Source organism: Neomonachus schauinslandi, chromosome 13 (assembly GCF_002201575.2).
Source record: "Neomonachus schauinslandi chromosome 13, ASM220157v2, whole genome shotgun sequence".
NCBI classification, from domain to species: domain Eukaryota; kingdom Metazoa; phylum Chordata; class Mammalia; order Carnivora; family Phocidae; genus Neomonachus; species Neomonachus schauinslandi.
Genome location: NC_058415.1, coordinates 93,217,309 through 93,230,347, shown reverse-complemented (window position 1 = coordinate 93,230,347; position 13,039 = coordinate 93,217,309). Strand labels below are relative to the sequence as shown.

The 13,039-nt window shown below is 57.4% G+C and overlaps 1 protein-coding gene across 6 annotated transcripts in view; it reads left to right on the top strand.

The window, feature by feature from the left end:
• The window catches only part of PNPLA7 (patatin like phospholipase domain containing 7), a 65,418-nt gene that overhangs the window by 28,563 nt on the left and 23,816 nt on the right, over positions 1–13,039 (top strand). For all 6 annotated transcript variants that reach the window (XM_021691079.1, XM_021691083.1, XM_021691080.1 and 3 more), the window contains 6 exons: positions 3,686–3,763; positions 5,274–5,479; positions 6,477–6,608; positions 7,365–7,488; positions 7,985–8,098; positions 9,022–9,091. In XM_021691079.1, coding sequence (XP_021546754.1) covers positions 3,686–3,763; positions 5,274–5,479; positions 6,477–6,608; positions 7,365–7,488; positions 7,985–8,098; positions 9,022–9,091 — 724 coding nt within the window. The remainder of the gene's footprint in view (positions 1–3,685; positions 3,764–5,273; positions 5,480–6,476; positions 6,609–7,364; positions 7,489–7,984; positions 8,099–9,021; positions 9,092–13,039) is intronic.

The following is a 13,039-nucleotide window of genomic DNA, read 5'->3' as shown; positions in this document are numbered from 1 at the left end:
CTGTGTCCTCACTGATTTTCTGCTGCCGGTCTGGGTGTTCCTGACGGAGAGGACTGAAGTCTCCAGCTGTCACAGTGAATCCGTCTGTTTGTCCTGTAGCTGTGTCAGTCGTTTCCACGCAGGTTCACGCTCTTGTCGGGCATGCACACAGGGCACGTTGGGTTGTTACGTCTTGGAGAACGGACCCTTTATCACCATGTGATGCCCGCCATCCCTGCTCATCTTCCTTCTCTGGAGTCGGTTTCATCTGAAATGAATAGAGCTGCTTCTGCTTTCTTGGATTAGCGTTAACATGCTCTCTTCATCTACTTTTACTCTGTGTGTGTCTTTACATTTAAAGTGGGTTTCTTGGAGTCAACATAGTCGTAGCTCGTCTGACAATCTTTGTCTTTTAATTGGTGCATTCAGACCATTGATGTTTAAGTGATTATTGATATAATCGGGTTACTATTTACCACATTGGTTACAGTTTTCTATTTGTTGCCCTTGTTTTTTGTTACTATCGTCTACCACTCTTTTTCTGCTCTTTCTAATTTTGATTGGGCATTTTATATGATCTATTTTTTCTCCTTTTTTAGCTAGTTTGTTATATTCCTTTTTTACTTTTTTTAGTGGTTGTCCTAAATTTGCAAGATACATTTACACCCAATCCTAGTCCACTTTTAAATTACACTGACATGATGAGAAATAATGTGTTTTGGTCTCTGCCCGTGGCTCCTGACAGCTCCTGAGGTGACTCTGGATGGGGCTGGTCACCAGAAAAGACGAAGCCACAGTCAGAAGCTTGGCACTTTCAGCCCTACCCCCAGCCTCCAGAGAGGGGAGAGGGGCTGCAGACTGAATTAATAATCCATCACGCCTACGTGATGACGCCGCCACAGAAATCCCTAAACTGTGGGGTTCAGAGAGCTTCCAGGTGGGTGAACACACCCACGTGGGGAGGATGGTACACCCAGAGAGGGCACAGAAGCTCCGTGACCTTCCCCCCCACACCCGGCCCTATGCATCACTTCCACTGGGCTCTTCCTGACTCATGCCCTTTATAACAAACCAGTGACAGCGCATACATGTTTCCCAGAGTTCTACGAACTCGAGGAAGGGGTTGTGGGAACCTCCAATTCATAGCCAGTTCCTTGTGCAGCAAGTTGTGTGCACCCTGGGGACCCTCTACTTGGGGCTGGCGTCTGAAGTGGGGGGAGTCTGGTGGGACCGAGCCCCTAACCTGTGGGGTCAGCAGGTGTTGCAGAGAGCCGGAGGCATGCCGGGCGTGGGAAGGCCCACCACGTGGGGTTGGACGTATTCGATGCGTAGGGAAACAGAGTTTTCCTCTTAAACACTGTGCTGCTTTGTAGAGTGTGAGAACTTGGAACCACATCACCCTGACCTGCCACCCTTTGGGTCATTGTAGCATGCATGACCGAGTACAGCATTGCTGCCGCCATTGCTGTATTGAAGATCAGTTAAGAACAGGGAGGGGCTTCCAGCTGGCTCTCTCAGGGGAGTGTGTGACTCTTTACTATTTTTTTTAAAGATATTATTTATTTATTTGAGAGAGGGAGAGCAGGAGTTGGAGGGAGGGTCAGAGGGAGAAGCAGACTCCCCACTGAGCAGGGAGCCTGATGTGGGACCCAATCCCAGGACCCTGGGATCACGACCTGAGCCGAAGGTGGATGCTTAACCGACTGAGCGCCCCAGGTGTCTGGAGCATGTGACTCTTAGTCTCAGGGTTGTGAGTTCAAGCCCCATGCTGGGTGTAAAATAAAAATAAAATCTTGAAAAAAAAACAAACAGGCGTGTGGGTTCTCCTTCTGCTGCTGCTCCCTCTGCCTGTGCTCACTCTCTGTCAAATAAATAAATAAAATCTTTAAAAAAAAAAAAAGGAGGACAATGAAAGTGTTAATTTTGCCTTCGCTGGATTCTTCTCCTGTGCTCTTTCTCTATGGAGATCCGTGGCTCTGACCTTGATCATTCTCTCCTCTCCAAAGGAGTTCTTCGAACATCTTTCAGGGCAGGTCTGCTGGCAACAAAGTCCCTGGTTCTCATTTGTTAGACATCTTTATTGTTCCCTCACTTTTAAAGGATGATTTCACTGGGTACAGAATTCTAGGTTGGTGTGTTTTTTCCTCAACATTTTAAATACTCGACTTTTTCCTCGCTCACGTGCTTTCCGAGGAGAAGTCGATATCGTTCTTATCTTTGTTCCTCTCTAGATGAGGTGTTTCTTCCCTCTGGCTTCTTCCAGGATCTTTATCTTTGATTTTCAGTAGTTTGAAGGTGCTGTATATGCCTGGGTGTGGGTTTTTGGCATTTATCCTGCTTGGCGTTCTCTGACATTCCTGGGCCATTAATTTGGGGGGGGGGTCCTCCTGGCCTTCCCATCATGTGTATGTTACACGTTTGTCATTGTCCCACAGTCCTTGGGTATCGTCTTCTTTATCAGTTTTGCTTCCTTGCTTGCTTTTCAATTTCAGGGGTTCTATTGCTGTGTTCTCAAGCGTCGCGAGTGCTCAGCGAGTCCAGTCTGCAGACGAGCTCGTCACAGGGCTCATTTCTGCCACCCTGTCTTCATCTCCAGCTTTTCTCTTTGGTTCTCAGGGTTTCCACCTCGTCTGCTTCATCCTTAGCCTGTATTAACCACAGTTGTTTAAAACTCTGGTCTGAGAATTCCAGCAGCCCCGGCCGGTCTGCGTCTGCTTCTGCCCATGTGTGTTCTGTGCACCTCGTGGCTGTTTCTTGATAGTAGGACAGGACGTCCCCGTCAGAGGAGCTGCGGTCTCCCTCCGCTTCCCTAGCGTGGTCCAGGCAGGGAGCAGCTGGGGTTGGGCCCAGTCCTTTCTCAGGAACCTGGGATCCAGTCTGTGGCTCCTGCCTGGCCTCCGAGGGCACAGCAACCTCCCAGGCCTGCTTGCTAGGCCTCTGAGGAAGCACAGGATGAGCAAGGCCTGTCTCCGTGCACCTGCACCTCCCACTCAGGCTCCCTAGGCTCTGGGCTTGAAGAGGGGGAGCGGGGGGAGGTGTCTTCCTCACTTGGGGCGTCAGCATACCCTGACTCCACACCCCAGCATTTCATCCAGCCAGATAGTAGCTGCATTATTGCCAGCTGACCTTGTAGGAACCCCGTGAGCCTTTGAAAACATTCATGGTTTTGAATTGCTGCTTTTAACATTATAGTTATATTAAACTTATAATTGATGAGAAAAGAAAGAGAAGGCACTGCAGTCCACAGACGTGGAGTGATGTGGCGGCGAGGCGTGGGGAGCGGGACACGCTATGACCCCTGCGTTGGTCTGTCTTCAGCAAGGGCTGTGCGTCTGGATCGAACTTGTGTTTCACCCTGACCTCTCCTTCCCCTGGTCAGTGAGGCCCCGAGGGACACCAGCAGGCCAGGCTCTGCTGAAATAGTTTCCCCTGAGGGCAAGCCTGTGGAGAACAGAATGCTTTGTGGGGGGTTGTCCCAAATGGTCCCCCCCCACCACCACTGAGACCCAAGGGCATTTTTCTCCATTTCCTGTGGGAGCCCGCTTGAGCTCCTGGACGTAGAGCTCACAAGACCCCGGGGCCCCTGACGGGGTGTCCTGCGCCGACAGCCTCAGTCTGAGTGGGTGGCTGTGCAGGGTCCAGCTTGGTGGTCGTCCTCAGCGCGTGTCCGCGCTCCTTGTGTTGATTCCTGCATTCCTGTTTTTAGGACGCCTCGCTCTTGGATGGCCGGGTGACGCTTCTCCATGTTCCGGGGGGCACAGTGGTGTCGAGGCAGGGAGACCAGGTGAGCAAAAGGCTGCGGTGGGAGGGAGCGGTCCCCAGGCCTGCCCAGTGCTGTGGCCAGCGCTGGATGGAGCGCTGAGGAGGCAGCCTCCCTGTGGCCCAGCCTGGGCACGCGCTGGACGCGTGATGCAGGGCCTGTCGTCCCCGTTTCTGGGGCGCTCTCTCTTTACCCCAGGCTTGTGGCCTGTCCTCGTAGGGGAGGGTGCGTGTCCACGCTCATGGACGCTCGCGTATGTGCATTCGAACAGGAGTCATCACTGATTTCACAGTCAGGTGCAGAAGAGATGCTTTTGTTTCCCCAATTCTCAGATCCAAATACAGATGAAAAATATTTTTCTAATGAAATGGACCTAATTTCTGATTCTGAAAGCCGCACTGGGCAGGCAAAGATAACCTCCACAGCTTCTGCCCTCCTGGGAGCTCGTCTCCCCTGGTGCTGGCGTGGTCTGGGGGTCTCTCTCTGTAGGAGCTGCGTTTTCTCTGGCTCCTGCGCTAGCATGGTGGACAGTGTTTTGCCTAGTTTGCTTTTAGAGCAGCTTTGGTGAGACGGGTCTGTCTTGTTGGGAGAGCAGACCGAGCCTGGGCCTCCACTCCTGCCTCATAGGGGTCCAGGTTATGGCAGCTGGCTGTGCAGACTTGGGTAGCACTTGGGGGACAGACGAGCCCAGGCAGCAGGAGCCTGTGGGCCCTGGATGGGGAAGGCGAGACGGTCCAGCCTGGGGGGCAGGGTGGCGTCAGGCCCCCGAGGGGACTGTCTGAGGCTGTCCGAGGGCATTGGTGCCCCTGCCTCTCCCTCTCCCTCTCCCCCTTCTTCCCTCTTGTCTGTACCATGACCAGGAAAGGCTCTTCCTTTTCCCCAGAGGAAGCAGACTGCTGGCTGACTTTCTTATGCCAGTCAGTCTGGGCCATAGGTCAGGAAAGCGCTCACCTACTTGCAGGCCTCAGTCCTCGCTACTGCCTTCTGTGACGCACGGTACCCGGGGCCCCTCGGAGGCTGTGTGGGGGGCACGGGGTGCAGAGCCGGCCTCTGTCTGCCCCTGGCCTCCCAGACCCTGAGGGCCAAGCCTCAGGCCTCCCAGAGCCCTGCACTGGCCCTTTCCTGCTCAGACCAGAGAGGAGGGGTCTGACTAGAGCAGGGTGAGCAGGTCTGGAGAGAGGCCAGCCAGGTGATGGACACAGGTGAGTTGAGGTGGGCATCGGAGTCTCTCACAGGCACACCTGGCAGACGTGGTGTGTGTGTGGGGGGGGGGGGTCGGGGAGACTCAGCAGGGCCGCGTGGAGAGAGAAGGGAGCACGTGGGCAGCACAGACCCGCTGATGTGCGGGCAGGGTAAGCGTTTGTGGCTAGGCTTTCTGCCACTAAAGAATCAAACGATAAAACCATGGATGCTGCTGACACGTTTCCTGGGAGAGCCCGGGCCCAGGAACAGTGACACGAGACAGCGCAAACACAGAAGCCCAGCCCGTGGCAGAGCCCCCGTGGTCTCCAGCCCACACCCCTTGTTTGGTCAGGACGTGAACATCCTCTTTGTGGTCTCGGGGCTGCTGCACGTGTACCAGCGGAAGATTGACTGTGAGGAGGACACCTGCCTGTTCGTCGTGCGCCCCGGGGAGGTGGTGGGGCAGCTGGCCGTGCTCACGGGGGAGCCCCTCATCTTCACCATCAAGGCCAACAGGGACTGCAGCTTCCTCTCCATCTCCAAGGCACACTTCTATGAGTGAGTGCCTGCTGGGCCCCGACCTGCCGTGAGTTCAGCCCGGCTCCTGCCCTGTAGACGTCGTCTGACTGGTGTCCTGAGCGATCTCATCCAATCCTGGGTCTTTATGTACCAAATTCACGGCTCCCCCCAAACTTCCCTCCTGAGCGCAGGCTTGTGCGTCGGCCTGCTGTCCTGACACCCCCCCGGGGGTGCCTCAGGGGCTTCCTTAATCTGTTGCTCAAAGCTCAACCATAGATTTCCCCCCGCTTTGCTTCTGCTCCCACTTTTGTCTACTCTGTGACTGGTGACTCTTACCTGCCCATCGCTCGGGCCGAGTCCTAGAGGGGCCCCAGTCTGGCTTGCAGCCCCTGAGCTGACCATGCCCCTGCTGCTGCCTTCCAGAAGCCTTCACACTCTAGGGGACACCCTATTTCTGCCCTCACCCCAGCAGCCTGTTCACACATGGCAACCAGGGAACCAGGTCCATTGTGTTCCTGCTGGCCAGAGCCTGCCAGGGACTCCATCATGCCCAGGATCCACCCAGTGCCTTTCCTGGCTCAAGGCCCCACCTGGTCGCTGCCCTCCGACCTCTCAGCCTCACCCTCAGTCTCGTGCCCCCCCCAGCCCCTTTCTCCACCCACTCCGGACTTCGTGGCACATTGCGGGGGCAGGGACTTTGCATCCCACTCCCAGGTTCGAGCCCCATGGGAGGCCTGTGCTCTGAGCACATCTGTGAGGTAGATGGCAGCGGGCAGGGAGCTCCGCGGGCTCTCCCAGGGCTGCTGGCCGCTCGGTGTACATGGGCATGATGGAGCAGGTGGCCGAGCGGGCAGCGAGCTCGGTCCTAGCCCTGGGCCTGTGTCTCTGTCACTTGCCACGTGGCATCACCGTTTGATAAATGGGGCTGTGGGTCCTGCCAACTCGCAAGTGCTGTGGCCTGGAGGGAAGGGGTGGCCCCGGCGGGATCGGCTGTAGGCCGTGGTGGGGCAGGCGTGACTCTGGGCTGGCTCGGCAGAATCATGCGGAAGCAGCCGACGGTGGTCCTGGGTGTCGCGCACACCGTGGTGAAGCGAGTGTCGTCGTTCGTGCGGCAGATCGACTTCGCGCTGGACTGGATGGAGGTGGAGGCCGGGCGCGCGGTATACAGGTGGGGCCCGTGGGGGTGTAGGTCTCTGCCCTCCACACTCCACACTGGGAAGACGTTGCCGCTGACAGACGCGGCTCTGCCCCCCGAGGTCAGCACACCCGTGAGCGTGCGCACGCTTTCTCATGGGCATCTTCCCACGCCATTCGCTGCAAATCCACGCTGTCCTTTGAGGTGGCCCAGCAGGGGTGACGTCAGAATGGCTTTGATGAAGGTGCTCGCGTGCCGAGTGTCCCCCTGGGGTGTCGTCTGGGTGCCTGATCTCCGTGTCACAGATGCGGTCACAGCTGTCCATCTTCATGGTGCGGAAAATTAAAGCTGAGGACATTTTAAATATTTAATCGTTTATTTAAAAATCACAATAAGCCATTTATATATCAGCATATGTATTTTTATTTTAAAACACTATTTTTTTTAAAACATTTTATTTCTTTGAGAGAGAGTGCGCGTGTCTGCGAGCGCATGAGCAGGAGCCAGGTGGAGGGGCAGGGCAGAGGGAGAAGCAGGCTCCCCCCGAGCAGGGAGCCCAACGCAGGGCTCGGTCCCAGGACCCCGGGATCACGACCCGAGCCAGAGGCAGACGTTTAACTGAGCCACCCAGGGGCCCCTGGCATATGTATTTTTTAATGGAAAGTAACTGTATTTTCCGAAACAAAAAAATACAGTGAGAAGATTGCATTCTTTTTTTTCCCTCCACCTCAAAGTGGGGAGGGCTTCCTGGCCTTGCCCCTCCGCTCCCAACAGCCTCTGTCTGCGCAGGCAGGGGGACAAGTCAGACTGCACCTACATCGTCCTCAGTGGCCGGCTACGCTCGGTGATCCGGAAGGACGACGGCAAAAAGCGCCTGGCGGGGGAGTATGGCCGCGGAGACCTCATTGGTGTGGTAGGGCCAGGCTCCCTCCTCACCATGCTCTGCCCCAGGGTGGCTTCTGGCCCATGGAAGTGGCCTGAGGAGGGCCCCTACCCGCCTGGTCGGGGGCACGCCTTTCCTGGGGGGCTGACTTGCGTGGCACAGTCGCTTCTGAAAGTCTCCAGGCAGAGCTGCGCAGGGGGGCACCTGGGGCAGCCCCTTCACCCCTGCCAGGAAGACATACCCCAGGGTAGTTCCTCGGAGACTCACGCAGGACGAGGCCCCCGCTAGGTGGTGTCCTCCGGGTGCCTGGCCCCAGGTCCCAGCACTGCCGGCAGCGTGCCCTCTGGCGAGCCCTCACCGATGCTCCTCCAACAGCACGGACGTGGCTGGACTAGCCACTTTTCTTCCTGTTTCCCCCGTATGCCATGTTCCAGAAGGGCGGCCATGTGCTCTGCCCTCTGGTTGGGTCTGCAGGGCTGGAGGGCGTGAGCGGTATGGCCGCGCCTCCCCAGCCTCTCTTCTTCAGGTGGAGACGCTCACCCACCAGGCCAGGGCGACGACAGTGCATGCTGTTCGGGACTCCGAGCTGGCCAAGCTTCCGACAGGAGCCCTGACATCCATCAAGCGCAGGTACCCACAGGTAAGCGCTCCTGTTGGAGCTGCCTTCAGGAAGCGGGACGTCCAGACCGTGAACTCAGGATTATCAGGCACCGGCCTGCATCCTTCTAAGTACTGGAGTGAGGTGCAGATTGGAGAGACCTGGAGCAGGCAGTTTGCACGTTTTAAAGGAAGTGTCCATGTGGACCAGCACGTGGGGATAAGGGCCTTGGGACAGGTGACTTGGGCACTGCCAGGAGGCAGGAGGGGGATGCGGGGACCCAGCGAGTGAAGCCTGCCTGGCCCATCCCACAAGACGAGCAATGTCCCAAGTGGTGTTTAAAACCAGTGAGGAGGGCGCCTGGGGGGCTCAGTCGTTGGGCGTCTGCCTTCGGCTCAGGTCATGGTCCCGGGGTCCTGGGATCGAGCCCCGCGTCAGGCTCCCTGCTCCGCGGGAGGCCTGCTTCTCCCTCTGCCCCTCCCCCTGCTTGTGCTCTCTCGCTATCTCAAATAAATAAATAAAAATCATAAATAAATGAATAATAAAACCAGTGAGGAGTCTCGGGACAGGTAGGGGCAAGTACAAGGAATGTGTGGTTCCCGCAGTTCAGGGCTTTCTTGCTCTGCATCTTGGGAAAGGTGTACTCGGAATTTGGAGAAGGCAGTCTGGAGGGGTGGTCGTGGCTTGCCTTGGTGCTTCCCTGCCCTGGAAGTAAAAAGAGACCCTGGCTCGGGCGCCAGGTCACAGGACATGTGCCCCTCACACCTGCTGGCCCCTGGCGAGCTCTCTGTGGGGCAGCCCCTCATCCCATAGAGTTGGGGCCCCCCGCCCAGTGACCAGCCTGCCACCACCCCACTGCCCTCAGCCCAGAGGGGTTTACAGACGTGGTGGTTTTGAAAATGTGGATCCAGGGTGCTTCTCTTCTTGGTTCAAATGTGTGGCCTCCTTTCTTTCTCTGCCCCCAGGTTGTGACGCGGCTGATTCATCTCTTGGGTGAGAAGATTTTGGGCAGCCTCCAGCAGGGAACTGCGACAGGTGTGTCCTGGGGAGCCCCGCCCTCCTGGCCCAGAGGCCCCACCTGCCCCGTGGCTGCTACAGGCCTGGGCGTGGGCAGTGTGGGAGGGAAGCCCTGGTCCCCGTGGAGCGCGGATTTAAACCTGGCACTGGGGGGTACTGGTGGGCGGCTGTCTGACCTGTGCAGAGCAGGTGATTCTCCAGTGCTGGGCCTTTCCCCGTCAGCTTGTGTGTTCTCTTCTGGTTCTAATCCTGAGAAAGTGCGCTGTGAAATACTCGCTGGCCCCCTGTCCTGGTCAGCGGCGGCGGGAACCACCCACACCTGCCTTGGCCTGCTGTCCCCTCAGCAGAGCCCCACACCCACCGGCCACTCCAAGCCCTGCACCCCTCAGTTTCCCTTTTCCACTTCATTTCAATTCCCTGGCTCATCCCGCCGCTCCCTCCTCCTCCTGTGTGGTCTGTGCCCCATGCCGGCTCACGAGCTGCGGGAGGGCGGCCCTGTGTCTCCTGGCAGCGCCCCGGGCACTGGGGTGGCCGGTGTGCCCCACGGAGCAGCAAAGCGTGCCAGTGCCACCCGAATCCGGCACAGCTCATCTCGATTGACTACGTCTGCAAAGACCCGTTTCCAAACGAGGCCACGCTCCGAGGTCCGGGGTGACGTGGGAAGCACGGCCCAGCATGGGGTATTGGTTTCTTGTGGACGGCATATAGTCGGGTTGTGTTTTTGTCATCCCACCTGACAACTTGTGTGTTTTTTTAAGATTTTATGTATTTGAGAGAGAGAGCGAGCTGGGGGGCAGAGGGAGAAGGAGAAGCAGGCTCCCCACTGACCAGTCCCAGGACCCCGGGATCACGGCCCGAGCCGAAGGCGGACACTCCGCCGCCTGAGCTCCCCGGGCGCCCCCACCTGACCCCTCGTGTGGTTTGTGTGCAGACCCTCTGTGTGGAGCAGTTCTCCTGGGCTGGGACTGGTGCCTGTCCTCCCCTCACGTCCTTTCTCCAGTTCCTCTTCCCACCCTCTCTGGAGTTCCTTCAGCCTTTTTGAGTATTCCGCTCGTATTTCTCGGTCGTGGTTCCAGTGTGCATCTTCATAGGGAACTTTCTTTTTTTTTTTTTTTTTTTTTTTTTAAAGATTTTATTATTTATTTGACAGAGAGAGACACAGCGAGAGAGGGAACACAAGCAGGGGGAATGGGAGAGGGAGAAGCAGGCCTCCTGTGGAGCAGAGAGCCCGATGCGGGACTCGATCCCAGGACCCTGAGATCATGACCTGAGCTGAAGGCAGAGGCTTAACGACTGAGCCACCCAGGCGCCCCATAGGGAACTTTCCACAGCTGCGTGGGATCGCAGCTCCCATTCCTCATGGCCCCATCACTCCGAGTGGCCCCCGTAGCTGGGGTTGTGCTCCGTGAGCCCCTCACGCAGCATGGGGACGTCTGCGTTCGGCCAGCAAACATGCTGTGGAGGCGCGAGCGGAGAATCGTCTAGAACACCTACGCTCTGCCACTCTTCATCCCGGCGGCCCGCTGGCTACCTGTTCTCTGAATTCCCTTCATCTGAGGCTGTCTGTTTTACTTCATCCCCAGGACTTGCTCGTGGACGCTGCACCAGTGGGCCCTTCGCCGCGGCACCTGGGGAACACGCCGCCGCCGGCCTCTGCGGCTTCTGATGAGAGGCCCACACACGGCTGTTCCATGCTTTCTCTCTGGCTGCGTTCAAGACTTTGTCTTTGTCCTTAGTTTTTAGAGACTAAATGCTCATCTTCTTGAATCTATAGATTGATGTCTTTTACCAGACTTGGGGAGTTTTCAGCCTTTATTTCTTCAAATATTCTTTCAGCTCTGTCCTCTTTATCCTCTTCCGGAAATCCGGTGACACAGATGACAGACCTTCTGTTACTGTCTCTGAGGTCTTTTGGGCACAGCTGGTTTTTTCCTTCGTCCGATGTTCAGATTGAATAGTTTCTTGTGGTCTGTCTTCAGGGTTGTTGGCTCTGGTCTCTGTTCATTGTATTTGTGTACGTGTCTTACTGGTCATGATCGCTGTTTCACTGCTTCACCGTCCTTGTCAAGTAGTTCCAAATTCTATGACCTGTTGTCATTTTTTCCGCTGTTGTTCTAGGTGAGATTTTCTTGGCTTTTGGTACAGCTGGTAATTTTGGATTATATCCTGTGTTTCAGGCATGATGTCATGAGACTCTGGTTCTCTTTTAAATCTCCTGTTTTAACAGACCTTCGGGGTGCTCATATTCACAGAGCATGTCCTGGCCCTGACTGTGTTTGAACGTTAGTTTAGTTCTCAAGGCCTTTGCAGTATTACTCTGGTCTGCCCTACTGTGCGCTCCCCAGAGCCGGGGTGGAGGCCGGCTGGTGTCATGGGTGGGCCACGCGGAGGTGAGCCCAGGACTTCATGCTAGGTTTCGAGAATTCCTTCTCCGTCCCTCTTTTCTCTGCGATTTCCCTGCTCCGGTGCAGGGTGTGGAGAGTTGGGGGGCTCCGCCCCACTGTGTCTGCAGCCCCAGGCAAGTGCCTGCTTAGGCTGGGTGCCCTGGGAGGGACCCCTGGAGGCAGCACTGGGCTGGGAGGGGTGGAGCCTGCCTGGCTGGAGCTGGGGAGGGGCGGGGGCACCACTGTGTTGGTGCAGTGCTTGCAGGGGGTGGAGGCCCCGGTCCGTCCCGTCTGCCCTCCTCTCTGCACCCTTCTGAGCCCCCTTGTAACTGTCAGCAGCAGCTGGGTGGCATGTGCCTGCCCTATCTCCCTCTTGGCCAGAACCAGGACCTCCCAGGGCCTCTGGTGAAGGCGAAGAGAGAGCTGTGCAAAGCTAGCAAGAGAGTCCCCTTTGGTTCTGCCTCAGACGGAGGGTTCTGACATCAGAGGTCGCTAGAAAAGACAGACAGGAGGGGGCTTCCCAGAGGAGAAGCTGTGGGAAAACTGCTGCAAAGAGGCCCCTCTGCCACCCTGTGTGCACCCCGTGACCAGCTCGTGGCCTTTTCTTTCCCTGCCCCAGACCAGCCCTGGGCTGCCTCCTCTCTCTGCTGTCCTGCGTCCCCTCTGGTTTCTGGGTCAGGCCATGCAGGGACACACCCGGGACTCAAGAACTGCCGTTCCTCACCCAGGGTGAGATGAGCAGACTCAGAAATGGACGCTGTCTTGGAGGAGCTCGGCCCTTCCGGTGTGGCCGGTGCATGCGCTGCAGAGGTCGGGAGGGTCCGCGTGGGAGGCGGGGGCTTGGCAGCGGGCTGGCTGGGCCAGGCAAGCAGCACGGAGCAGGCCGGGGCAGCGGGCAGTCGGGGAGCTGGAAAGAGAGCGCTTGGCATGCAGGTTGCAGGAGACCGGAGTCCGCCTGGGATGTGGCCAGCAGGAAGGGTGAGGCTGCCCCCCACCTCTCACCGCCTCGTCCGTGAAAATAGGAGTTGCTCCTGGCCAAGAAATGACCACGGTTGGAAATAAAGTCCCAGGGACCCTCCAACTAATGACTCTGTGGGTCGGCGGGCCTGCTGCCTCCTTCCCTGCGGCCGGGGGGGCCCCAGGGAGGCCCTGAGTTTCCTGGGCCTCACATCTAGAGGACAGAGCCGTGGTCTCAGGGACAGGAGGCACTCACTGCACTAGCCTGTTGTTCAGAGGTTCAGGCTGCTGCGCCCCGCAGGTCGCTCTCACTGTTTCTACAGTGTGTGGTGGAAACACGGCAGGAGGCGGGCCGGACCTCCGAGGGTTCCCTGGGTCTCAGGGTCTTTTCTGTTTGCTGTGCCTCTCATCAGTGGGGCCTGAGTCCTGGAGTGTGTGAACTGCACGGTGCTCACAGTGTGGGAAAGGCAGGGTGGTCCGGTGGGTGGGCACGAGACGCTTTGGTTATGGAGGCCTGGAGCAGGCCCTGGGGCCCCTTCCTCTCTCCCAGGCCCTTGTGTCCTGGTGCCCTTGAGAAACAATCGGAGACCCTCAGAGACTGTCAGCCGCAGCCCAGCCTCTTAGG